Here is a 26,889-nt window from a genome sequence, read left to right on the forward strand (position 1 = left end):
AATGGTATCTATTACTACCACCTGCCCCTTGGTTTCCAAACCTGTCCCAGCCCTCTCGTTAGAAGATCTTCCTGATTCTGAGTGCTTTCATAGACTAACCTCTTTTATCTGATGCCAAGCTGGTCTGGACTTGACTTTCCATATCACTGAGTCAAAGACTTCACAATCCCACCTCTGCCTACTCACATTCCCAAAGCCCTGCCAGACCCCTACATTCACACTCCCCACAGGCTCCTCAGCTTCACATCATGTCATACTTCCTTTCCCTCCTCCAGGGTTGTCCCTACCCCTAGCTCCTCCAATTCTGTTTCCTCACCCCCTTGAGCTCTTTGCTCAAATCCCACCTTTTGAATGGCCATCCTTATCAACCCCTTCCCCAAGAACTTCCCATTCACTGTCTCCCGAATAGACTCCATTTATGAGTGTGTTAGTTATCTCTACTGGAATGTAACCCTCTGAAAGCAAGTTTCTTTTCTTTTTTCTTTTTTTCTTACTGGTTTACCGCTTCAGCATAAATAATATTGCCACATTTCAGTAAATATTTAGTAAATGAAATGACTTAAACCCTGGCTCTGCTACCCCTGAGTCATATACATATATTGAACTCGGATAAAACATGGAACCTGATCCAATAAACAATTATTTTTATCTTCAAGATCCTGAAAAGTTATACCTGCCATAATAATGAAATCTTATCCCTGATTTTGATAAGATCAGCTGTTCTAGGCCAGCACAATCAGTATCTCTGACCTAATGTTTATTGGGGGGGGGAGGCACATGTGGCAGAAACTGACAATCCAGGTGGGGATAAGAAATCCTCTGGCCTCTTGTACCTGTAACTACTAACTGTATTCAGTGGGATTAAGGGCTCTGCACTGGTGAGTTTAGATGTGTAACTGGAAAAGGATGTGATCTTTTAATTTTTTAAAAAATATATCTTTATTGATTTCAGAGAGGAAAGGTGAGGGAGAGAGAGAGAGAAATATCAATGATGAGAGAGAATCATTGATTGGTTGCCTCCTGCACGCCCCATACCGGGGACTGAGCCCACAACCCAGGCATATGCCCTGACTGGGAATTGAACCATGACCTCCTGGTTTATAGGTCAATGCTCAAACACTGAGCCAGGCTAGCTGGGCAAAGATTGGCACTTTCTTCAGAGCTGCCACCTCCCACTGTGTTCCTTACAACTCCCTTCCAATAAGACTGGCTCTGGAACTTTTTACCTCTCCTCTTTTTAAATGAAAACAACAGAGATAATAAAAAATACCAATCCTAAGACAATTGAGAAATTTAAAAATCTTTCCACTCTCCTATTACCATGGCCCTGGGCCAAGATCAGAAAACTTATTACCGAGCAAGCAGTTAATACATAAATTAATTATTTTATTATTAAAGTTAATAAAGTGTTAACAAAAGGAATTCCAGTTGAGTGGTAGAGGAAGAGTTAAAGCACGTAAAATATCTTTTGCTGAAGAAATACCCTCAACTTTCTTCTTCTATTTATTCTCAGGAAAGAACAAGCCAAAAAACTCTTTGTGCTGAACTATCTGATCATTAGTGTTACAGCGGAGAACCAAGACCTTCCTGGGATTAGTGTGGAGCAGGCACGGGAGATGAATCCTCACAGGGGTGTGAAACAGCGGGGCAGTCCATGCAAAAGCAGATGCATGACAAGGACTTAAATTCAAAACAAACAAAGCAGGGATGTGTTTTAGCTGCTGTCACTAAGTACATGAGGGCAGGAGACCTTTAAGTAAAACTTTCAGCTATCAGGAAAACAATTTGTGTTTAATGAGGAAAAGCTTTGAGTAGTGGAGAAGTTGGTGAGGCTTTGGATAAGCACAGAGTGTGAAATCTGGAATCTTCCCTGGGGGTGGGGAAGTGTTGTCTCTTTGTGAGTTAAAGTCTCAAGATAAATTGGAAAGGCAATCATTATTTAGCATCCCTAGGGCCAGGCCTTGGGTTTAACAGGTCACGCTGTGTACTGTCACAAAGCAGATTCTACTGCCTTTTAATAGTTGAAGAAAGTAGGACAAATTATTAAACTTATCTATCAACTAAAGGGAAGCCAGGATCCAAAATCAAGTGTGCACCATTCAAAGCTCATTTATTGCTTTGGAACAAAGTTGATATTTCATCCCACTGTATTAATGTTTCCTAAGATGCTTTCATTAGAACATCTGTGACTTACTTTAACATTTTCGGCATAAATGGTATGAACTTGTGTAGCTGTGTGTATTTCAAGTTACAGCCCAGACGCAGCCAGTGTTTTAATTGGGAAGCCACGTGCCAGAGGTGGTCCTGAGCAGTTTCAGAAACCAGGATTTCTGCTCTCTTCCTCTAAGCAACTCACTGAATGCCAGGTTGGGTTTTCTTTGGTGAAATTAGTGGTTTGATAGTCAGCAAAAATGTTAGATGACATCGGAAAAGAGATCTCAGTGGTGAAATTAAAGGTATTAAGGATATGTAGTTTGGCAAAACATCTTTTCAAGACACCTTGAGCCTGTGTAAGATGATGTAAGACCCCAGTGAGGCCTGCGACCTGAGCCTTGGAGAAGGCTCTAGAGTCTGGATCACTTAGTAATCCTGTGCCAGCCACTAGCTTAGGAGGCTTGCTGTGGCCCGACTCTGAGGGTAGCAAAATCCTGCTTCCAGAACTATGCTATAGCTGCCCAAAGAGAACATGTTATTCAAGGTAGAGCAAGTCAGAGAGCTAGGACTTCACTGACATTATAGAAGCACTAGAGGCCAGGTGCATGGAATTCGTGCAAGGGAGGGGGGTCCCCTCAGCCCAGCCTGCACTGTATCCAATCTGGGACCCCTCAGGGGAAGTCCTGAGGATCGGGCCTAAACGGGCAGTCGGACATCCGACTCACAATCCAGGACTGCTGGCTCCTAACTGCTCACCTGCCTGCCTGTCTGATTGCCCCTAACTGCCCCCCTGCCAGCCTGGTCACCCCCAACTGCCCCCCCTGCCGGCCTGGTCGCCAACTCCCCCCCCCACCAGCCTGGTCACCCCCAACTGCCCCCCCTGCTGGCCTGGTCACCCCTCACTGCCTCCCTCTGCCAGCCTGGTTGCCCCTCACTGCCCCCCTGCTGGCCTGGTTGCTGCAAACTGCCCCCCCTGCCAGCCTGGTCACCCCTGAATGCCCCCCTCTGCCAGCCTGGTCACCCCTGAATGCCCCCCTCTGCCAGCCTGATCGCCTTCACTGCCCCCCCCTGCTGGCCTGGTCATCTCACGCAGCCTGCTGTTTGGTCATTTGGATGCCCCTCACTAACCCCCCTGCCAGCCTGGTCACCCCACGCAGCCTGCTTGTTTGGTCATCCTTCACTAACCCCCCTGCCAGCCTGGTCGCCCCACCCAGCCTGCTGTTCCGTTGTTTGGTCATCCCTCACTAACCCCCCTGCTGGCCTGGTTGCCCCATGCAGCCTGCTGTTCAGTCGTTTGGTCGTCCCTCACTAACCCCCCTGCCAGTCTGGTCACCCCATGCAGCCTGCTATTTGGTTGTTACTGTGAGGATGTCCTGACCAATTTGCATACTACCCTTTTATTAGTATAGATGTGTATCAACAATGTTGTGCTAACTTGCTACAATTATCCTATTATAGAGAAAGGGCAAATAGTAATATTAAAATATTTCCTCTAATTAATTCCCTTTTAATGTGCATGAATATCGTGCACCAGGTCACTAGTTCATTTAATAAAAATCTACCTGTGCCTTAGACCTTGGACTCTGACTTTATTTCACTGTTTCAAGGTGCCCAAGCTATTTAAAAAGTAGCTATTTCTTACTTATCTCACTTTTCACTGGTTGATGTTGTCTTTCAAAAAAAATCTAAAACAATGTGCATTCAACTTGACTGAGGTCAATCTACATTCTCTTCCTTAGATCAGTGGTGTCAGAATCACTTGAGGTTTAGAATTCTTTACTTTCTCAGCATCTTGCATTTTCATGTTCTAGGGGCAGGACCTGAGAACTTGAATTGTAAGGAGTTCCCCTAGTGATTTCTACATACCCTGAGGACTCAGCTAATGAAGACATAACCAAGGAAGCATCAAAACCATTTGCTGACAGTTTTTCTCAATGGAACATCAGCAATCCAAGAGGGAAAAAATATGCTGCAGACTGCTCAGTTTGAAAACCAAAATTAGTAAAGTAAGTGGCAATCTATAAAGCCCTCACCTCCTATAAACTCTGTGCCATAAATTTGTGGTTATAGTTGTTTGCTTACCCATCTAGATGGAAATAGATCAAAACGGGCCTTAGACAATCAGCAAGTTCATCCACAGCCAAAGATATTCTACTGGCACTTGGATGGGTAGGAATTGTCAACAGCTTTCCAACTGAATATAGTGATCCATTTTCTATGACAACAATAACAACTGTTGGCCAAAAACCCATCATATCAACTATCTCTTTGGAGGAAAACCAATTGGGCTATTGGGCTGCTTTTTCTCACATCAATAAGACATTTTTGTCTAACTTTCATCTACTCATTAACTATTTATTATGAGCCTTTTTAAACTTTGGTAGTTTTTATTTTAATTTCCAAAATGCCATGAAAGATTACAGATGCAGAGGTCTAGGTCAGGACTTCTGTCTCCGAGTTGTCACTCATCATCACACCATGACACAGAGGGAGACACTCCCTGGTACAGGAGTCAGAGATCTGGAGTCCAGGTACTGCTACAAACTCAGTAAAGCTCCTGGGGCTTCTATTTCTTCTTTTATTAACAGGGAATAAAATGCCTGTCTCACCTATTTTTCAGAATTTACTAATTAATTCATAACTATTTGTTCATCATCTACTGTATTCCAGGAATTTTTTTAGAACCTTGGGGATTCGGTTGGGAACAAGACACACAGGGGTGTCAAAAGTATATTTACAGTTGTAATACAAATAAATAATAACAATGATTGATAAATAATAATATAAAAATAAGCTCTGTTTCACATACTCACAATGAACTGTAAACCTACTTTCCCCACCCCTGTAAGAGATGGCTGCTCTCAAGTAGACTTATTCTAATAATTAGAAAAAAATGGATACATATAATGATCTATAAACTTATTTTATATAAGCGGATAAATATACTTGTGAATATTAATAGCTATATTTTAGAGGCAAATATATGTGCACATATATCTTTAAAGTTTAAACAAAGCCTTTTCTAATGATACAATGTATTTGTTTAGATTTCACATTGCATGATTTAAGATGAGAAAGGCAATAACCTAACAAAAGATATATTGCTCTAGACAAAAAAACCTAGAACGTTAATAAAAGGTGTCGCCATACTTCATTAATGATAAAAAAAAAATCATTTTCTTCCAGGATGCATTCCTCAACATAGAAAACTTTCTAGTTTATGCTACAACACTCTCTTACATATAATAACATTTATCGCTAAGAGAATCCTCCTCCTTATTAATCGTTACATTACTTAAGAACTAAGATATGTGTAGGCTATCTCTAGGATGGTCTGAATAACCCCTATGTCCTTGTGTGATCCCTTCCTTCAAGTGTGCGTTAGATTTAGTGACTCATCTATAATAATAAAAGCACAATATGCTAATTAGACCAGATGACCTTCCAGATGAAGCAGGGACTGCAAGGGAAGCCCAGGTCCCCGGTGCCTGCTGGTGGCGGGAGGGAAGCCGGGTCCTGGGTGTCAGAGGGAAGCAAGCCGGTGCTGGCAGCCGGGGGAAGGACGGCCTACTCTTGCAAAAATTCCCAGTGTTGGGCCTCTAGTTTCTAATGAACTGTATATAACTGTATATGTAGGATATCATTTACAAGATTGAATTGTAAGAAAACTTTGACTTACATCTTGGAAACTCTCTCTTGCTTGTGGCTTTCCTTTCCCTTCTTCTTCCCTTTACTCCTTTTCTCCGCCTTCTCCAGCTCCCTCCCTCTCAGTCCAATCACCTCTTGAAGGATCAGAGCCACATGAAGGAGAACTAAGGCCCCCCAGCCAACAGCCAGCACTAACTGTCAACAAAGCGAGTGTGCCTTCTTGGAAGCAGACCACCCAGCCAAATCCAGGCTTCAAATGATGTAACCACACCCAATAGCTTGGGTATGACTTCATGAGAGACCCTCCTGAGTCAGGAAACCCAGCTAAGCCATTCCTGACTTCCTCATTTAAAGTAATTGTGAGATAATGCTTGCTGTGTAAGCCACCATATTTTGGGGTAATAACACAGGAATAGGTGACAAATATAGAATTCAAGGACTTTAGAATATAATATTATGAAAATGAGTAGATTCAGAATCTCATTTTTATACACAAATTGGACTAGAATAATATGCTGATGTCATTTTAGTACCTTCATCATGAAGAAACAAATTTGCCACTTATTTTAACACAATGGGATATGACTGATTTTCCTGTTATCTACTGTGTCCATTGAATCAAATATAAATACTTCATAATCAAACTTCATTGAAACTCTATTTTTAGCAATGTATTAGTTAAAGGATTTAAAAAATGGCAGTCTTTTACCTCCGAAGAAGTACTTCTCTCCAGTTTTCACTTGAAGAGGACTGTTAGTTCGAACTGCTGATGCCTCATCTCCATCAATGGTGAGAATAGCAAAATTTTCCTTAGCGAGGAAACGAACCTCATGCCACTGTCCATCGTTCAACCCAGAACCTGTAAAGTATAAAATAAAAGTAAACTTATTTCCTTAAGATGATTCGGCTTTAAACAATGTTTAATATCAACAGTTAGAACTTTATAAGTAAAAATTAGTTATATCTTAATATAGGAAAATTCAGTACTACTTACAATTGATATTTAATGTTTATTTAACTTTGTGTTTTATTCTGCATTGAACCAAGTAAGGAATAATGTAAACCAATTTAAGGAGATATTATTAATGTGCCATTGTAGTACTTGGGAAAATGAATGAAGTAAATAAAGTTGTTTGGAAGGTAATGATGAATTATTTTAATTTAATAACTTACTTTCTGGTGAGCTTTACTAGCCTCTACCATCATAAAATGGATTTATGATTTGTCTAATATCTCTCTTTTTATAAACAGTTTTTGTATTATTAATTTTTCTCAATAAGAACATATGGAAAGTACAGTTGATAGAAATTAACTATTTTTATAGTTATTTGTGCTAACTGATCACTAATAAGCATGGTAAATTATCAGATCATTTACCAACAAGGTATCTTTATAATGAAGTAGGTTATATTTAAATAAATAAAAAATAACAAAATATATCAACAACTCCCACCCCTAATAATCACATTTCATTGTTGCTTAGGACAAAGATCTTGGGAAACAAAAATCCTATCAAGCTCTCCATTACACAGACAATAATTTAAAGTTTCTGTTTAATTTGTGTTTATTTTATGAAGAATAATTAGAAAATTAAGGAGCATACAGAGAATGGCCACTGAACATAAATATCTGGAAGGAGTTTAAGAAACACACTAAGAGACAGAGAAGTTTATAAGGGTCAAAATGGCATTCTTTGACCTTTTAAAGTTCTATGCTATGTCAAGGGAAGTGATTTTGTTTTAGTTGGCTCCAGGTAGAATAATGTAGAATCCACAGGTAGAAGTAATTTGAAGATACACTTCAGCTTCACAAAAGAAACAGAAGCCTAGCAGGTAAAGGCATCAAAAAATGGAATGAGAGTAAATCAATGAAATGCTGATGACGGCTCCCAGGCTCTGGTCTGAGGTCTGCAAACCAAAGCTTACAGACCAAATGCAGGCTGCTGCTGTCCATTTTGGTACAGCCTGATAACTAAAAATATTCTCATATTTTTAATAATTAAAAATAAATAAAAGAAAATGTTAAATTATATGCAAAAATTATATAAAATTCAGATTTCAGTGTCCATATATAAAGTTTTATTGGACTACAGGCACGCTCATTTGTTTACACATTGCCAAAGAACAGAGTAAAACAAATAGTGGCTACAGAGACTGTTTCACTGGCAATGTGGTCCTTTACAGAAAAAGCATAAACCAGTGGTTGCTTTATACTATTAAACAGGAATGCTACTTTAAAGAAAAATATTAAGGCCTTTTGGAACTTAGAAGATAGTCACATATGGGTAATATTTACTGATAAATACCATTACAAATTATACTGGTAAATATCATTACAAATATCACCTCTCAGGTATTCATTTTAGGATGTTCAAATTTTAATCCAGTATTACATATTTGAGCACATTTTATTTCAACAGGGAAAATCGAAATTCCTTGCTCTAAAGTAACTAATAGTAAATGACTTCCAAACTATGAAATATATAACACATATACATAGATAAATATATTTTTTTGTGCTGAAATTACTATGCAAATGTAAAACCTTATTCTAAAATTAAAATCAAGCCCTGGCTGGATAGCTCAACTGCTTAGAGTGTCATCTAGATACACCAAGGTTGCAGGTTCAATCCCTAATTAGGGCACATACATATAAGAATTAGCCAATGAATGCATAAATAGGTAGATCAACAAATAAGTGAGTTTTTTTCTCTCTCTCTCCTCCTTTCTCTCTCTCTCTAAAAATCAATAAAGGGGTTAAAAATAAAATAAAATAAAATAAAAATCAGTTAGCTGTCTGACAAGTAGTAGCAATGTTTACTGAAAAACTTTCTTCTCAAGTAGGTGGCCTGTATCTTTACCATAACATTTTTCTTTCAAGTACAAAACTGGGTTTAGTATGGATTAACCATAAAAGAGCCTGGTTTTGATTCTGGCTTTTGTTTTTGCCTTTGCAATGTGATAAACCCTGCTTTAAAATGCAATTTGGGGTCAGGATCTCAAGTACATCAATCTTACAAATGTTCATTCCACAAATTTAATCCTAAATAATCACACATCGGAGGAAGTCAATCGTAAGAGATCTTTAGCTGACAGAGTGTCCCATCTTATGTGGTAGACCAGAAAGCCTTTCTAAAAATCCCTGTGAAAATCTTTTCTTCACAAAATCAATTTATGAAAGAAGATCATCAGCTTAATTGTTCATGGCAAAATATCTATTATTCCAATCAGATTAAAATAAAAAAGGTTACTTTATTTTCTCCAGGAAACTTAATTACTAGAGACACTGGACCGAAGATAAAAGCAGCCTATTGGTAGCAGCCACTGCTACATCTGAGCCTGAACTGTGATGTCTATTCATTTTAGTTCCAATTATTATTTTGAACTTTTCATGTTAATAATCATCCAGAGGCAAGCTTCAGCAGTCTGTGATAGGAATGGGCCTCAAATATAATGAAGCCCATTCTTCAATGGGGGAAAGAATTATCTAATTGCTCAAAAGAAAATGTGCTGCTTCTTTGAATTTTTCTTCATCTGCATGTTATAAAAAAAAAAAAATAGCCTGAAGGCTCACTCTAGAAACAAATCTAATTTCATGGTCTCTGTATATGCAAGTATTTATAGATACACTTCCTATGGCAATCACTCTGCTAAGCACTTTGCTTGCATTTAACTCACTTATAATTCACAGAAAATTAAAATATATAGGTATATATTTCCCAAATAAGTAGGTGAAATAACTGAATCTAATAAAATGTAAGCATCTGTACCTAATAAATATCAGAACTTAGAATTGTAACTCAGATATATCTGTTTGGTTCCAGAGGCTGAATTCTTACAACAAACACACAAATACAAGCAAAACAAAAAAGAAAGTATGTTATATAACCTCTGTGCATCTATGGTCAGAGTTCTCTTATACTGTGCACACATGCACATGCGAGCGCGCGCGCGCGCACACACACACACACACACACACAAACACACACACACACCAATTTGCTGCCGCCACTGTACAAGAGCTCAGTTTCTGGTGATTTCTTTGTCTCACATAGTATGAGGGTTGCACGTAAACTGAGACACCATCCAGTTTCAGCATTTGCACTGTCAGATTTCTGTTGTACTGGAAGATCACATACTACATGTCTTTCAGTATTTTCTCTATAAAAATATTTTTAATTGCTTTTAGAGAGAGAGGAAGGGAGAGAGAGATGGAAACATCGATTGGCTGCCTCCTGCAGATCCCTACTGGGGATTGAGCCCACAACCGGGGCATGTGCCCTGACCAGGAATCTAACTGGTGACCTCTTGGTTGCATGGGACAATGCTCAACCAACTGAGACACACTGGGCAGGGATTTTAGTATTTTTTTACATTGGTGTTTTTTCTCTTAAAATTGTAATCAGAATGGAAATTTTATACTACAGGGTTGAGAAGCAAATTGTAGCATTTTTCCCCAAGGCACATTAAAATAAGTTCATGAGTATTAAAACCATCGCTGTATGTTGTGAAACTGAGCAAAGGGAGCTCTGTGTTGACTCTTCACTTCATAATGAGGGGATCAGTGCTCTTAAACCTGCTATCTTGTTATTAGTTTGTAGAGCTAAGACTCTAATCTAGACCTTTTGACACTCAAGAAGCCGTTTTCCCCACTATTCAGAACTCAGCTGTCACATTTTATGGTGAGAAAAAAAGAGGAGGCCATCGTTTCAGCATATTTCACCTCTGCCTGAGTCTTTTCTCTCCAGTGCAAGGGAGACTCGAACAACTTTGTATGAAAGACAGACTACAATAAAATTATATGACCTCTCTTGCAGACTTGCTCCAAAATGTGTTATCCCTTTATCACTTCCTAGACCATCTGCCATTTGAAACAAGTAGTACAGAATTAGTTTTGCATCAGATAAGCTATAAGAAATCAAAATTCTCTTTAAAGAATTTTGCAAATTAACAATATCCTATCTAATAATAGAGTAACATGTAAATTACCATCACTCCGCTACGCCCACCATTGGGCAGCGGGAGGCTGGGGGGCGGGACTCGGGGTGGCCTATCCGGCCATTGAGAGGCACAGATCGGCTGCCACTGAGGGGGGCTACCCTGCTGTTGAGAGGCGCAGGGGGCGGGACTCCCGCCCCCTGCTCCTCTCAACGGCCAGATCCGCTGCCGCTAAGGGGCCTGCCGTGGACACCCAGCTGTGCCTCTCAATGGCAGGGTAGCCAGGTGTCCATGGAAGCCCCCCGCAGCGGCCGTTGAGAGGCGCAGGGGGCGGGAGTCCCGCCCCCTGCGCCTCTCAACAGCAGGGTAGCCCCCCTCAGCGGCTGCGGACCATCAAAAGTGGGGAAGCTGGGTGCCTGTCTGCTCCGGCACCAGGCCTTTCAGAAGCCTCCGCCTAGCCAGAGGCTTCTCAAAGGTCTGGTGCACCAGCGGACAGGCACCCAGCTCCACAGCGAAAAGCGAAAGCATGTAGGGGACCCTACACGTGCATGATTCAATCATGCACTGGGCCTCTAGTTGCTTAATAATTTTTAGTTCATATGAAATGAAACATTAATGACATTTAAGAACTTTTCAAATTCAATGCCGTGTGGAAATCACTCAGAATACCACAGCTGATCAGATCATTGATTTAAGATATAAACTTTCAATAAATACCAATACATTTATTCTGGAAAGAAATGTACTATCATTCCAAGTTTTATTAAAAATATCAAAGAACATAAATCACAAAGAACACATCACTAGATAGGACTAAAGCAGCACTTCTCCTTTGCTGTGAAAGAGGTGTTATTCCTCCACTCACTGTCCTATAGCCAATGAGTGTCCCTAAGAAGGAAGACACCCACCAAGGACCCATACCTGCTACACAGTGTGTTCCTCGTGGCTGGACAGTGGTCAGGACAGGCCCGATAAAGAAGGGTGCTGATGCCTGAACTTAAAAAAAGAGACTTATGCCTCAAATTTCCTGAGTGCCCACACGTACCTGGAGCCATCTACACACACTGCATGTGTAGCTGTACTGACTCTTCTCAACAGTGAGCAACAAGGGAGCCGAGCACAAGAAACAGTGTTGTAGTTAAGAGGGCCAGTCCAGGAGCCAGGGTTCTGCATTTGCTCCTGTCCTTGCTAACCTGGGCAACTTACTTAACCTCTCTGTGCCTCAGGTCTCTCTTCTCTAAAATGCAAGTAGCAATGTCCACTTTATAGATTTCTTTTGAGAAATAAATGAATTCGTATTTCTAATAGCACTAGAACAGTGCCTCGTGACTAGGGAAGCAGTATATCTATATCATTAGATAAAAAAATAAAGAAGCTTTGCCCAGCCAGCATGGCTCTGGTTGAGCATCAACCTATGAACCAGGAGGTGGTCACAGAAGAGGAAGCTGAAACTTAAATCGAATACTTTTCTTTGGATTATTACCTCACAATTACAAATATTGGTATATTTGTTATAAATATCCTTCTAAACAAGTATAATACATTTGAACAAGGTGGACATCATAAATATCCATATTTGGGGCAACTGAAAAAAAAAAGTCCTAATGTTATGCTAATGGGCATTTGAAGCTTAGAAAAACGTGTCCAGTGACAGCATTACACATGGAAAAAATCCCTGCATTCAAACAACTTTGAGGTAAAGATGACTTGTTCTGCAAAAAATGTGCCAGAAGTCTGACAAGGTTAAGACAAATACACCTGCTGTTAAAGCTGCATGTAAAAGTTTACATATGTGAGTTAGTCAAAAGGTACTCTTAATGATCTTGCAGGGGAAATGCCTTACATTGCGATTTTATTCTATTCAGGCACATATGAAACATGCCTCTATGAGAGACTGAACTGGATAGAGAAGGGGTGTTTGGCCTACAGAGCCACCCTTAGGGGGGCAGAATAGAACAATGGTCAAGTGCATGGACTCAAGTCAGACATCTGGATACAAATCTCATTTCTGCTTACCTAATAGCTGGGCCTCCCACAAGTTAACCTCTTTCTGCCTTGCTTCCCTTCTCTGTGAAATGGGGATAACAGAAGTATCTGCTTCATAGGGTTGTTGTGAGGACTAAGGACATATATTATCTTTTAGAACAGTACCTGGTACATAATTAACATTCAGTAAATATTAGTTATTGTTTCTTATTCAGTGAGTGACCATCGCTCTCTACATATCAACTTGTATTGTTAAACTTTAATTCTATAAGCATTAGCTGTTATGAAATTATTATAATTGGTTTTCTTTACGAATACCCCCCTCCTCAATATAAATCCAGTAGTATAATATCAGTGGTGAGGACTTTGAATATTTGGACAGGTAGCTCCCAATATATTTGTTAATATCAAATTCAACTGTTTTTAAAGCCAATCTTGAGCAAAATGAGTTTTGTAAAACTAGATTATTTAATAGATGTGGTTCTGAATGTCTGTGTTATATTTTCAAAAATTAAATCCAATTTCAAGCAAGGATTTCTCATGGTGACTACCTTTGAGGAGATTAAGATATACCACAGTATACATTTTCTAAAACATTTTTGTTTAAAAAAACATACTATTGCAACACTTTGATTTAATTTTAAACTGAAAGATTATTTGATGTAACTATAATAGATATATCCATTTCTTCACCAATTCTTAATGATGAAAACTTTTCAACTGTACATTCCAAAAGGAAACCAGTATTTTCACAAAGACAGTTTTTAACCTAAAACCAACATCTTTAAAACCATATTCCACCTTCTGGTCTTAATTTTTTTTCATAAGATGACTAAATTGTTTTACAATATTTTCTCTAACATCTCCCTAACTTTGTAATTGTTAGAAAGGCTTGTTTAGTATGCAAATGTAAAATGTTAATGAAGCATATTCTATCTAGGCTGTCTCTCTAATAGCATTATTTTTAAAGTGAGACTCTTGAGGTGGTTGCTTTGATTGAACTAGAAGAAACAGATGTTACTTTTATTAAAGACAAGAAGAAAAGACTGGTTTAATGAATACTGAAGAAAGAAAGTATTTAAAATACAGTAGCAAACCAAGATGTAACATCTGTTTCAATACGTTTCAAATAAAATTACAGTGACTAGAGTTTTCAATCTTTTGCTCAATACTCAATCTTGAAAGAAAAATGTCCTAGAATATGAATCCATCTTTAGGCAGTTATGTGGTTCTCTGTTATGTAATATACATCATAAGTTATCAGTTAGCTATTTATGCAATAATAAAGAAAAGAAAGTATGCATGTCTATATAAACATGTCACATACTATGTCTTTTTATCTACATAAATTCCATATCATTGGGAAATTGATCCAATTTAATCTTGCTCACTTCTACATGCCAATACAAACTACCTTCTATAATATATGACCAATTACAATCAGACAGAACATGAAACAAGGTTCTTGGGCAGGCACGGAATACTTCTATTTTTTTAAGCTGAAGAAACTGCTAAATGTGTTTCTGTCTCGGTAGAAACAGAATGCCACATGAGAACATGCCTTTTCTGAAAGAGCCCCTAGAATGGAACCTTTCACCAGGCTAATACACTGGGGAGAGCACATGACATTTTTCATGAGTTGCTAGAAATGACCCAGTTGCTTATTTATTATGTAGAATCTTAGGGATGAGCAGAGTCTTTATTTTCAGGTACCCAGAATCTTCTGAGAAAAAAAAAAGGGTCAAATTAGTCAATTTTATTACCTTGTCTACAAATTATAAATTTGGGGAACTTTTAAAATTCTACACTGAAACCTCCGAATCATTGCCAAGGAAATTAAAGCTCGAAATAAATGGAGATATATGCCATGCCATCCTAGTAAAAATTCCAATATTGGCCTTTGTAGGAAAATAAATATAATATTTTACAATGTATAAGGAAATACAAAAAAAAACAAATATTTAAAAAATAAGGCAAAAATAAAAATAAAATTAGGAGCTGTATCACATGATTTAAAGACTTGCTATAAAGCTATAATAATTCACAAAGAGATCAGAAATAGACCCACACATATGTGGTCCATTATTTTTTTGACAAAGGCATTAAGGCAACTCAATGGAGAAAGATGAGGTGTTTTTGTTTCTTCCTTTTTAAATTATGTGGGAACAACTGAATGAATGTAGGGGGAAATGTATCTCACTTTTCACTATAAACAATACATGAAAATGAATTCTAGATAGGTTTTAGACCCAAACACAAAAGTCCTACTATAAAACTTCTGAAAGAAAACAGAATATCTTCAGGGTGTGGGTGTTATCAGAGATTTCTTACATCATCAAAATCACCTGTTAAATTTGGCTTCACCAAAATGAAGTATTCCTGCTTATCCTGGACATGGTTCAGAAAATTCAAGGCAAGACAGAGAGCAAAACAAAGTAACATATTTGATAAGAGAACATATTACAATAATATACTAAAAGCTCTTAAAATCAATAATCCTGTATAATAAAAGCCTAAGATGCAAATTGTTCTACCGGAAGTTTGACTGTTTGCTATGGCATGCGCTGACCACCAGGGGGCAGTGCAGAACATGGCAGGTGTTGACACGGTGCTGGCAGCGGGCCACAGTGGAGGTGCTGCTGGCCCCGATGGGCCCCAACGAGAGTGGGACCGTGGTGGGATGGTGGAGCAGGTGTGAGTGGGGGCCTCACCGGTAGCCCTGCAGATGGCAACCAGCAGTGGTGGTGGAGGGGAATGGGGCTGCTGATTGGCTCCCAGGCGCTGAGGAAGCGGGAGGGGGGAGAGGAGCCGGCACCCAGCCCCAAATGATCACCCCGCAGGTGGGATGGTGGAGCAGGTGAGGGGGCAGCGCCAGGCCATGGAGGGATGGCAGGCGGGACTGCGGGGCTGCAAGGTTGGAGGCGTGAGCTGGGGCCCAATCCCCGCAGGCCACCCCGAGGGACCTCACCCATGCATGAGTTCATGCACTGGGCCTCTAGTTGAAAGATAAAACTGGGCAAAAGTCACATCATGCATAAGGATGTATTAATCCCCCATAAACACATGAACAATTGCTTGACATCATTAGTCATTAGGGGAACTGAAACCACAATGACATACATTTACAACCTCTTCAGTGGCTAAAAGTTAAAAGGATCTGGGTTAATCTGTACTCTTGTATGTTGCTGGTGGGATGTAATTTGGTTCAACCATTTTGGAAAATTGGAAGTTTTAAAAACATAACAGATATTAATCCTATAGCCCAACAATTCCCCTCCCAAATATTTACCCACCAAAATAAAAATATATGTTGTAAAAATGTTCATATAGGAATTTTTCGGCATCTTTATTCATAACAGGCCCATGTTCCTCAGTGCAAGAAAGCTTAGGTAAGTTTCTTTCAGGTCCAAGTTATAATGCTGTCAGCCATTGGTTCAGTGTTAATGAATCAATGTACGTATGTATCAATCAAGGTAACTTTAAACAGAAACACACATAAAACAAGGTTATGTACTGATCAATTGATGCAAATGTTGGGATCAGAGGTCTGTAGGAACCTAACCCTGTATTTCTTATAGGAGCAATGACTCAGTATTCACTAAGTCAGTGTTTGCAGTGACCATATAGAACATAACTCCTGTACAATGAATGGATTTAGGGAGACAAGACTGAAAGCAGGGAGGCCTATTAGGAAGCTTATACAGTAAGTAGGACAAGAGAAGATGGAGGCTTGGACCGAGGTTAGCACTGGAGAAAAGTGTTCACATTTGTTAAATATTTTGTAGGTACCACTGGCAGGTCTGACTCATTAATTGATTATCAAAAATTTGATAACAAGAAAAATATGAGACTTAAACAATGGAGGGGAAATCAATGTCATTTAATTAATGGGAGACTGGGGTAGGGAGTCAATGTTGGGTATGTCCATTAGAAATCTAAGTAGAGATGTCAGGCAGACTGTTGTACATTTGTGTGTGGAGTTCAAAGAAGTCAGGTCTAGGCATAGACATTTGATGTCATGAACATAAATCAGAGGGCTAGATAAGCTTACCTAGAGAGAGAATTAGGACAGAGAAGAGAGGTGGAGTACTCTAAACTTAACAAGCTGGAAGGAGGATAAAGGTCTAGGAAAGAAGACTGAGAAATAGTAGCAAGCGAAACAGGAAAACAAATAAACAAACAGGAAATTATGAAGAGAGATTGTTCCAAGGAGGGATGAGCTAAACCTTTTAAGGGTTTCTGAGATATCAAGTAAAACAAGGACAAGATTTGGAAATATGGAAATCACAGTAACTGTAGTGGGGACTATGGTAGATGGGAAATGCAAGGGAGAGAATGTACAATCCTTGAGTAGTTTAGCTGCACAGTGAAATAATTTGGGGTGTAGTCTATATGGAAAATCTGAAGAAAACCATGATTCCTGGCCTAAGAAAAATCCTGATTCAGAGATACTAAAAGTGTATATAAAATCAAAGGGGTTTAGCTCTTCGTTCAGGTTAAGAATCATGCTTTATATAGTCCATAGTATTTTAATTGTACCACCTGACTTCATTGGGCAATGAGAATATTACCAACTTTTTTATGCTTTTTGGAGTCCTTTTTCTTATTTGATTTTTAAAATATTTAATGGCTTATAGGTTATATTTTCTATTCTTTAACATTATAAAAAATATGGCAGTTAGTTGGTTTAAATTTAATATGTATTACTATTATGTATAGTCACTGTTTTGTTTCTGTTCTATTTTATTTTTTTATCTTTATTGTGGAAAGTATTACAGATTTCTCCTCCCCCTCCACCTCCCACCGACCCCTTGTTTCTGTTTTAAATAGAAAATTATTGATGTGAAATTATTATACCATTTTGGGAAAATAATTTGTCATTATTAACATTACAATTTATTTTTTAAATTTAAACTAAGTCATATTTAGTCCTTTATCTTTGTTTCACATATGTCTCAGATAAATTGCAGTATCTTACAATTTTCTCTAAAGGCACAAAACCATTCTTGTTTATAGGAAACTGACACTGTCCAAATGGCAAAGGCTTCCCAATCAATTCCTCTTTTTCCGAGGGCATACCTATGTGAAACACTGTAGAGCTTGTGAAATAAGTGTGATGATTCCCGCTCTCAAGAAGTTTGCCTTATTGTGCTATCTAGTGAGATTTAAATACTTAAACATACATTTTCATAATTTCCATGAAATATTCCCTATATTTTATAAGCTGGAGTTGTATGGCACAAGGAAAAAATAAAAAAATACATAAAGAAGGCAGAATGTAGATGAGATAATTTTCGTATCCAACTGGAGGTCATTGACAAGCAGTAATATCAAATATGGATGTACTCTTATTTTCTGTAGCCTAATTGTAGTATGCTGCTGGAAATGCTGATCCCCCATCTTCATGGCTGCTGGAGAAGTGGACAGAATGATTACAGAGCACATGATCTTGTCAGTGTCCCAAAGGCACATAGTTCCTCGTCCTTTTTAAGGAGTAAAGAGAGCTACATGATAGATTGGAGGGTGACTGTTCTTCCATTCTGTCACAGAAGTAATATTAAAAAATATCATAAAGTATACTAGAACACCATAAATGAATATAATGGACATTTACCTTAAGTTAATTAATTCTTGAATCCTTTTGCTTATTTTTCTAAATTTTTACAACAAATTAAAAGCTTAAAATGAACAATTTTCAGAATTTAAGATTGGGTTTCTTTAAAATAGTACATATCATAAAATTCTCTCTTTTCTTCTAAATATTGTTGAAAGCGGTAGTTTCATATTAACCACAGATGTCTGTGAATTTAAGTGGCTTTGGTTAAATAGAGGCTTTTTACACCTGTGTGTGCTGAAGAACCACAGGGAGAGCAGAGTTTCTCCTTAGAGAGGTTATCCAGCCACTCACAGCTCAGGCTCTCATGAGTTCAGAGAACAATCCTGATCGGAGTCCTGCCGTAGAAGAGAGATATTAAAATGTTATGTTGAGGTACAATCCTTTATGATTTGAGTGTAAATCATTATTTTTAAATTGCATCATAAAATGCCTAATTGAACCACAGTTTTTCATTTCAGGCAATTCTGAATTATTGCCCTTTAATAGAACTCTGTTTTTACACTTGCCACTGAATAATTTTTATCCTTTACTCAAAGCAGTGCCTAAATAATGTATTTAAGCCACAGACATAGGCAAAAGAATCCATCTCTGCCTTTCACAGTAGCTACTTTTCTGCAAACCTCTCTACTGCTTTTTCTACCACGTGACTCCTAGCGAGAGAGGCAGCTTCTGCTATTTTGGCTCAATGGTTTCCTCCAGCTGTGAGCATTGAACCATGAAGGGCACATCTCCATATATTTATGAACTATTTCTTCTGTAATCTTCAATTCAACAACAATCCATTTTGAGTGTCAACTGCCCTCTGGTAGTTTTTCTCACTTTTGGTGGCAAAATGGGATTGGAAAAATGCTACAAGTGAGCATGGTAAAATAATATTTGTATGACTAAAGTTTCACATATATTTAGACTATAAATTTATTCTACTCATCCCTTCTTGTGTATTTTAACCTAAATATGATAGTTGTTGGACAAGATTAAAAATTAAAGCTAATATTTAAAAAATTAATATTTTTAGTATATCATAAATTTTGAAAATGGCTGTTTTACTTTCTTCGTATGGTTTCATGGATTGGTATTATATACATAGATTGTGTGTGTGTGTGTGTGTGTGTGTGTGTGTGTGTGTGTGTGTGTATGTATATGCGTGCATAGATATGTAAGTCTACTACATGACACATAAGATGGAAATATAATGTTAGAATCTAGATAGCATGGGCACTAATATTACCTGAGAAAATCACTTTACTTCTCTGTCCCAGAAATTCTTATCACTAAAATAAATGATGCATACCTACTGATTACAAGATTCCTCTCAGCTCTAGACACTTAAAATAAGACTGAAATACATTCCTATGCTGTATAGGGTAACAGAAAAGCACTGACAATGTACGGATTTGATAAAGTCATGTTGAGCACATGAGCTGAAGTTGATTACTTTGGTCTATAAATCTGTACTTGCCCTTATGGGTGACTCCACACATTAAACACAATGGTCAAGCGCACTCAAAGTAGATTAAAGAGACTTTGCCTGAGATGAAAGGAGAAAAATCACAATGAAAATAGAGATGGTTATTTAAATTGTCTACTTTCGTGGAGAGGAGATGGCAGCTGCTGGTAGCTTAATGGAAAGTTGGGAGCATTTAGATGGCAGACCAGGGAGGTGAAGCCAGTGCCACAGGGAAAAAAACAACAACAAACCTATGATCTGAAAGGTGATTCTTTGCCATTTCTGTGATTTAACATAAGTAGTAAAGTCACAGAAAGTCCTGGGAAGTTAAGATAGAGGTGTGGTTTTCAGTAAGAGAATTTGTCCCTTACTGCAGAATTCTCTGAAATACTAACCAAGGGATAATGAAAAGATGCCACCCAGCAGTACCCCACAAGGGGGATTCTCTGAGGGAATGTGTATTAGATTAGGTACCTTGAAGCACTAAACTTCTATGATATAGATGAACAATGATTATTTTCTTATTAACAGGTCACATCCTATCTCCATCTAAAGTTAACATGAATAACACCTACAGATGGATATTTTTCCCTTGACATACAGCACAATTACATTTCATTAGTAGTTATTTATTGAACATTGTTTCGTGTTGGTTGCTAGATGAGCAACCCTTTAACATCAATTACTGAATTTAGAAGCAATCTGGGCTTTTGATAATGTTCTGTCTCTTGATAGAAGTAATGATTACATAAGCATATTCAGTTTTTCAAACAACTCAGTGAGCTGTACATTCATGATTTGTACACGTTCTATATGTACAGCATAGAAGGATACCTTGGAGATATTTCAGGTTTAGTTCCAAACCATCTCAATAAACTGACTATTGCAATAAAGCAAGTCCTAATATTTTTGCTGATGGAGGGTTTTGCCTTCTATTTGTGAAAAACGCAACATCTGTGTAGTGCAATAAAGCAAAAAGCCAATAAAATGACGTATGCCTGTATATCAGTAAAAGTTAAAAGTAATTCAAGTTAAGACTCTATGGAATACAGAACCTCACTGAAATACCTTAGCCATGTAGAAAATGTTGATGTTGCTGTTATCTTTAGGGCCATGAGGTAGATGTGTACGGAAGCCATGAAAAACTTATGAAGTATGCACACAATTGTAGAATATTAGAGCAATAATAATTTAGCTCAATAAGTTGAGCTAAATCAATACCATTAATTTAACATGAAGAGTCATATATAAGAAAATAAAAGATATTTAGGGACTGTATTAAGGTAGAGAAAGACATCATAACATCATAAAAATTCTGAGGGGACTTCAGGACACATTCAGGGCTTTAAAAGGTTATGTCACTTTTTAAATTATGTCTAATTTCATTTCTAAACTTAATGGCTTTCCTTTCCTTAATTAACTTATCAACCATGATTACAACCCTTTGTGTCTCACAGTTATGAAGAATATAAACTGTTTTAACTCAAAGAGCAAAAATACTTAAAGGATCTCCTGCCCCCTCAAAATAATCCTTTGACATAAAAATATTTACTTTCTTTTTTCCTGTTTCTCTCTAAATTTTATAGAGTCTTTTCTTCATATAAGATTACTCTCGCCAAAACCGGTTTGACTCAGTGGATAGAGCGTCGGTCTGTGGACTGAAGGGTCCCAAGTTCGATTCCGGTCAAGGGCATGTACATTGGTTGCGGGCACATCCCTGGTGGGGGGTGTGCAGGAGGCAGCTGGTCGATGTTTCTCTCTCATCGATGTTTCTAGCTCTCTATCCCTTCTCCCTTCCTCACTGTTTAAAAAAAAAAAAAAGATTATTCTCTTAGGTGTTCTTGGTTTTCATTTTTTCTTGAGCTCACCATGTCTGTATCTCTTAGAAAGGTATAACCCAGTGGTCGGCAAACTCATTAGTCAACAGAGCCAAATATCAACAGTACAACGATTGAAATTTGTTTTGAGAGACAAATTTTTTAAACTTAAACTTCTTCTAACGCCACTTCTTCAAAACAGACTCACCCAGGCCGTGGTATTTTGTGGAAGAGCCACACTCAAGGGACCCAAGAGCCGCATGTGGCTCGCGAGCCGCAGTTTGCCGACCACGGGTATAACTGATGCTTAAATATCCTAATGTTCAGGTCTTGCAAGCTCACCACTGTCATAGTTCATTTAGTCAAAATGTTCTCAATCTCTTTTCTGATTTCAGATATCTGAGAAAGAATAATTTCATTGGAAACTATGGCTCACAATGCCAGTGATTCTCCAGAGAGGCCAAGCCCTTTGGTGGCTGGGGTTATAAATTTGAAAGAGCATATATGTAACTTGAGAAAGGAAATTCAAGTGGCTGATAACTGATTTATGCAGATTATACTCTTCATACATATTCTTTATATGCTCTATATTTATATAATATTATATACTTATATAGAGCACACTGTATTCATATTATCTATAATAATAAAAGAATAATATGCTAATTGGACCAGACATCCTTCCAGACGACCTTCTGGATGAAGCCAGGGCTGCGAGGGAAGCCCGGGTCCTGGGTGCCTACTGGCGGCCGGCCGGAGGGAAGCCCTGGTCCCGAGTGCTAGAGAGAAGTCCTTGTCCCAGGTGCCAGAGCGAAGCTGGTGCCGGCAGCTGGGGGAAGGAAGGCCTACTCTTGCACAAATTTCATGCATCAGGCCTCTAGTATACTATAAACATAGAATATAGACTAAGGCTAATAGCTAAACTCAGTGTCCCCTTTGTATCTATCTGTCTTCAATAAGTGTTTTAAGTATTCACACCCTAACAAATTTCCAAGTTAAAGCCATATTCTCTGAAAAACAATAAGGAATATGAAGACCAAATTCAGGAAGAAGAAGGTGAAACATTATGCCAAAATGAGCTGATTAAGTAGCTCTTGGCCTAAAGTTGACCTTGGCTGTCAACTTTAGGCCAAGAGCTACTTAATCAGCTCTTTCCCTTTGAAAAAGGGGATCTCATCCATCCTTCAACAGAGATTTCACAGGGGGACATCTGAGTCCACAGGTTAATAGGGTGGTGAATTCCAGTTGCTAGTTGCCCACCTGCCCAATATCATACTGATCAGAGTAAAAAAAGGGGGCTGTAGGTCAACTCACTGAAAACCAATTCTCTAAAACTGTATTGATCAAAAATAATTCTCCGAAGAATCAATTGATGAATGACTATCTCACCAAATGCACTAAATTTACCAATTATCATGTAATTGTGTTAGGGAATATTCTTCTTGAATATATAGTCTATGAATATGAATCCATTCTTCTTATAAATATATTCATGAATATATTTCTCTTAAATATATTCATTATATGTGAATATATTAGTATTTTAAGGATTGTTCAATTTATCAAAAGCTAAGGGTCACAGGTGTAGTCTTTAATGAATATATTCATGAAGACCATATTCATGAGGAATATAGTTATGAACTGAATCATCCCATGAATATAGTGAAAAAGGATATACTTAATAAATTCTTTATTTTTAAATATATTTTATTGATTTTTTACAGAGAGAAAGGAAGAGGGATAGAGAGTTAGAAACATCGATGAGATAGAGAGACATCGATCAGCTGTCTCCTGCACACCTCCCACTGAGGATGTGCCCGCAACCATGGTACATGCCCTTGACCGGAATCGAACCTGGGACCCTTCAGTCCGCAGGCCGACGCTCTATCCACTGAGCCAAACCGGTCTCGGCCATAAATTCTTTAATTCATTCATTTAATGCTATGTGCCATGCAATGCCCTAGACCCGTGGTCAGCAAACTGTGGCTCGCGAGCCACATGTGGCTCTTTGGCCTCTTGAGTGTGGCTCTTCCACAAAATACCATGGCCTGGGCGAGTCTATTTTGAAGAAGTGGCGTTAGAAGAAGTTTAAGTTTAAAAAATTTGGCTCTCAAAAGAAATTTCAATTGTTGTACTATTTGGCTCTGTTGACTAATGAGTTTGCCGACCACTGCCCTAGACACTAGGCCACATCAAAACCAAAGTTCCTGACCTCATAGAGCATACATTCTTAATATGTTTAATGTCTTTAAAGAATAATCTTTAAAATAAGTTTTTGGCAAATAGATTTTTGTCAATTTGGGAATTTGTCTGCATCATGCGGGCTCTGTTGAGGACTGACTACACTGAATGCTTATGATTTGGTTTGAAAATCTTGCATCAGGGTTTGATCATATTGGTCTTTATCAGCCTTTGTTGTAAACCTGGATGAAACTTACATGTGAACATTATGAAACAAATAATTAGGATCTCATTCTGAAAATGAACAAATGAGTAAATCAAGACTCACAAAGTTAGGACACTTGCAAATATTATGCAGTAAATTGCAAACCTGGGATTAAGACCCAACTTTGTGAACTGTGAGTCATGGATTCTCTCCCACTTTCTAGAGCTTCCACTCATCAGTATTTGTACTTTCAAAAACTTAAGACTTTAGTAGCTGGATTTAGCACTGGTAATTAACTCAAATTTCTAAAATAACAATGAAAAGATATCTTACTTTTTATATTAAATTTATATTTCCCAGTAGCTTTATTTTTTTTAAAGCTAATTATGGTAGACATATAATACATCTAAGCAACTTCTATGTTAGTGTGAAAATAAGGTTAATGTGACTATAACAGTTATTGTTACTAATTCTTATTTTTATTAAGCAATGAATAGCTTCATTAAGTAATACATTAGTCTTTTTTATTAGCTTCATGAAAGAGAGAAAGATGAAACTGCGTGAGTTAAGCTTTGTGTGGCTTTTAAAAGAGAAAATGTTCTTTCCCAAAGGGCACTCCAAAAAAAAAAAAAAAAAAAATCTAAGCTGAACTTTGTTATTCTCTGAGAAAGTCATCAAAACAAAATGAAAATGCTGGCATTTCAGTAGGCCCTTTTGCATTTTATTGAGCACGACTTCAACCAGGATCACTGTGGCCTGTTAACAGATGTCTGCATATGAAGCAGTTTGCCAGGGGGTGTGGCCTCAGTTTTTGTCTCTAAAGGGTGCAAAGACAGAAAAGGGCTTCTGTTCTTGTTTTCCTGCATATACCTCGGTTGTTTTTTATTTCTTCCCAAGGGCTTCTCAAAAGGAACCCAAGCAAACAGAAATTACATATCAGGTCCCTCTGCTCGCCATTAATTTTCTTGTTGGTTTTAATAGAGGTTTTCAACTTTGTCAAGGTCTCCAACAAAACTCATGGTTACACAAGAAATCGTTTATGGTGAACGCCATCCATTTGGAAATTTATTGAAATCATAAATAAGGGGAAAGAGTCCACTTGACTTCACTGTAGGATCACTTTTCTTTTAGGCAAAGTTGAATTGGTTCATTCTGCTATACAGACAGATGTTAAGAATAAATCTTCTTTTATTTGGCCTGTGTCTACACATTTGATGAGAGATCTCTTTCTGGTACCTTGTAAATATTCATATTTTCCACTCTGATTAACAATGCTTAGTCACAATATCAGCACTATAAGAGAGAGTCATAGTGATTTCATTCTTAGAGCATTTATCTGTCTATCATCTATCATCTATCTATCTATCATCTATCTATCTATCTATCTATCTATCTATCTATCTATCTATCTATCTATCTATCTACCTACCTATCATCTATATCTATCTATCTATCTATCTATCTATCTATCTATCTATCTATCTATCTATCTATCATCTATCTATCATCTATCTATCTATCTATCTATCTATCTATCTATCTATCTAGCATCTATCTATCTATCTATCTATCTATCTATCTATCTATCTATCTATCATCTATCTATCTATAATCTATATCTATCTATCTATCTATCTATCTATCTATCTATCTATCATCTATATCTATCTATCATCTATCTATCTATCTATCTATCTATCTATCTATCTATCTATCTATCATCTATCTATCTATCTATCTATCTATCATCTATATCTATCTATCTATCTATCTATCTATCTATCTATCTATCTATCTATCTATCTATATCTATATCTATCTATCTATCTATCTATCTATCATCTATCTATCATTTATTTAATCCTCATCCTAGGGCAAACTGAGAGAGAGAGGGGGGGGGAGAGAGTGAGAGAAAGAGAGAGAGAGAGAGAGAGAGAGAGAGAGAGAGAGAGAGAGAGAGAGATTGGCTGCCCTCTGTAGGTGCCTGACCCCAGATTGAACCTGCAATTTGGGTATGTGCCCTGATTGGGAATTGAACTGGCAACCAATCAATTGAGCCAATCCAGCCAGATTGAGCATTTAGCATTTAAATTGGTTTATTCCAAGGCAGATCTGGTACTGTAGGGAAACCACAGAGAGGTGACCAGGTATTGTAACAATGCCTGCTGTATGGTGTGAGGGTGCATCTTCTTGGGATGGGTTTATGTAGCAACACTATGAGACAAACCAGGATGATTCTTCTTCTCTAATTAGACAATAATCAAAAGTATAATTTAGTTCCTAATATGTCACAACAATGAGATCTGAAGAAGGTAGAATAAGTCTCTCCCTCATGAAAGTTAGTTGCTAGATGAAAATGCATTTTAAATGATTACTAGAGGCCCGATGCATGAATTCATGCACAGGTGGGGTCCCTCTGGGTGGCCTGCAGGGATTGGCCCAAACCTTTAGTCCAATGTCACCTGCAACTCCTATCTGCTGCTCCCACTCATCCCGACCCCACTGTGCTTGCCACGGGCTCGCTCCCCATCAGTCCTGATCAGGAGAGGCTCACGCTGCTACAGCAGTGCTTGCCAGCCATGAACTCTGCATCTCGCACCCTCCCAAGGGGAGTGGCCTGGGGATTGGGCTGAAACCAGCTCTGTGACATCCCCTGAGGGGTCCTGGATTGTGAGAGGGCACAGGCCAGGCTGAGGAATCCCACCGGTGCACAACTGGGCTGGGGAGAAACTGTGAGAGGGCTCCAGGGGGTGTCCAGCCCATCTCACTCAGTACCGATCAGCTGGACTAACCCCAGCAGCAAGCTAACCTACCGGTCAGAGCATCTGCACCCTGGTGGTCAGTGCACATAATAGCGAATCTTCGACCAGTTGGCTGTCTGCCTCCTGGTAGTCAGT

At 38.3% G+C, this 26,889-nt stretch overlaps 1 protein-coding gene across 1 annotated transcript in view; it reads right to left on the reverse strand.

Moving 5' to 3' along the window:
* CNTNAP2 (contactin associated protein 2) overlaps positions 1-26,889 on the reverse strand; it is a 1,332,959-nt gene that overhangs the window by 883,055 nt on the left and 423,015 nt on the right. Inside the window, exon 9 of the mRNA XM_054726631.1 lies at positions 6,512-6,661. Coding sequence (XP_054582606.1) covers positions 6,512-6,661 — 150 coding nt within the window. The remainder of the gene's footprint in view (positions 1-6,511; positions 6,662-26,889) is intronic.

The sequence above is a fragment of the Eptesicus fuscus genome, chromosome 14 (assembly GCF_027574615.1).
Source record: "Eptesicus fuscus isolate TK198812 chromosome 14, DD_ASM_mEF_20220401, whole genome shotgun sequence".
In the NCBI taxonomy this organism is placed as follows: Eukaryota; Metazoa; Chordata; class Mammalia; order Chiroptera; family Vespertilionidae; genus Eptesicus; species Eptesicus fuscus.